Source organism: Vollenhovia emeryi, unplaced genomic scaffold (genome assembly GCF_000949405.1).
Source record: "Vollenhovia emeryi isolate VEMERY1.0 unplaced genomic scaffold, V.emery_V1.0 DF949951.1, whole genome shotgun sequence".
Lineage (NCBI taxonomy): Eukaryota > Metazoa > Arthropoda > Insecta > Hymenoptera > Formicidae > Vollenhovia > Vollenhovia emeryi.
This window is the reverse complement of record NW_011956415.1, coordinates 1-1,268: the sequence shown is the minus strand read 5'-3', so window position 1 is coordinate 1,268 and position 1,268 is coordinate 1. Positions and strand designations below refer to the sequence as shown.

Genomic DNA, 1,268 nt, shown 5'->3' with positions numbered 1-1,268 from the left:
TGCATATATATGGAGCGCTTCCGCTGCGCGACGAGTTATGGAACGTGCATACAATCGTGGTGAACGACGAACATATCTTATTGGTAATTGTTATTAAGAATATTTTATGTTAGAGATTATTGCTGTAGAAAGACAATTTTATTGTTGATATATAATTTACGTAAGCCATATGTATTTTATATTGTCTGTTTTAATGAATTCTTAAGTTATTTTTGTTTTAAATCTAAATTTTTATTAAAAATTTTTAAACGGAGCTGAAATAAATCTAGTACATTTTGTTTATACAGGTGATTCAGGCTATCCGCTAGAACCGTGGCTGTTGACTCCTTTGCCCCGAGAGCTGGAAGGTACTCCACGTTTTGCCTATAATGAAGCATTATGTAGTGCAAGAAATTGTATCGAACGTCTTTTTGGTGTACTGAAATCTACTTGGAGATGTCTTTCTCGACACAGAGTTTTGCAGTATGAGCCTGGCTTTGCTGGGAGAATTGTCAATGCTTGCGCAGTCCTCCATAATATGAGGAATGCTCACGGCATAGTTGATGATGTTCTATTAGATGAAATTGATCACGAACATATAAATGAAAATTGTGGTGATGCTCATGATATTAATGATATTCGTGGACCTCTTGCTATCGCACGTCGCATCCAAGAGCGTTTAATAGCAGAGAGATTTACAAGATAAAATTGTATGATGTATATTGTTTATAAATAAAATGAGGAAAATATAAAATATTTCTATTATGATTATGAATTGTTCATTTCAATCCATTGTATTGTAATAAAAAGCAGACAAAAGTAACAAATAATTACCAAACAATAATACTTTGTTAAAAAATAACATTAGCATACAATACACACCTATACATTTAAATATTAGAATAAACACAAGCCCATTTTTAAATATAGTATTTTATATCTTGTATCTTTGGTAACATCACATTTTTATCACATCTTTTATGCATTATTAGTATATAACTTATGTCAAAGTTACAATTTAGCTTATCCTAAAACTTAACTTAATATTGCATTTTATTCAAATAAAAAAATTATTGAATTTAAAAGTTGAAACTTTTGTAGATACTATTAGGTTGTAGTTATTATAAAAATAAAACTGTAATTGTATATACAGTGTACATGTAGTTACTGTGTACTGTATATACAAACTATAATACATTTAGCAAAGAAATCTTTGCAGTCTTGAATTCTCTAGGAACTGTTTAGTCTTAAAAGAAGTGTATATCAAAATTTAGCAATTAAAGCAAATT

General features: G+C 29.3%; 1 protein-coding gene across 1 annotated transcript; it reads left to right on the top strand.

The window, feature by feature from the left end:
• Positions 1-244: 244 nt before the first annotated feature.
• Positions 245-749, top strand: LOC105570942 (putative nuclease HARBI1; the record flags this gene model as incomplete). The annotated part of the gene is made up of 1 exon (XM_012028400.1): positions 245-749. A coding segment is annotated over one exon (441 nt), but the record flags the coding sequence as incomplete, so codon positions are not given.
• Between the last annotated feature and the right edge of the window lie 519 nt (positions 750-1,268).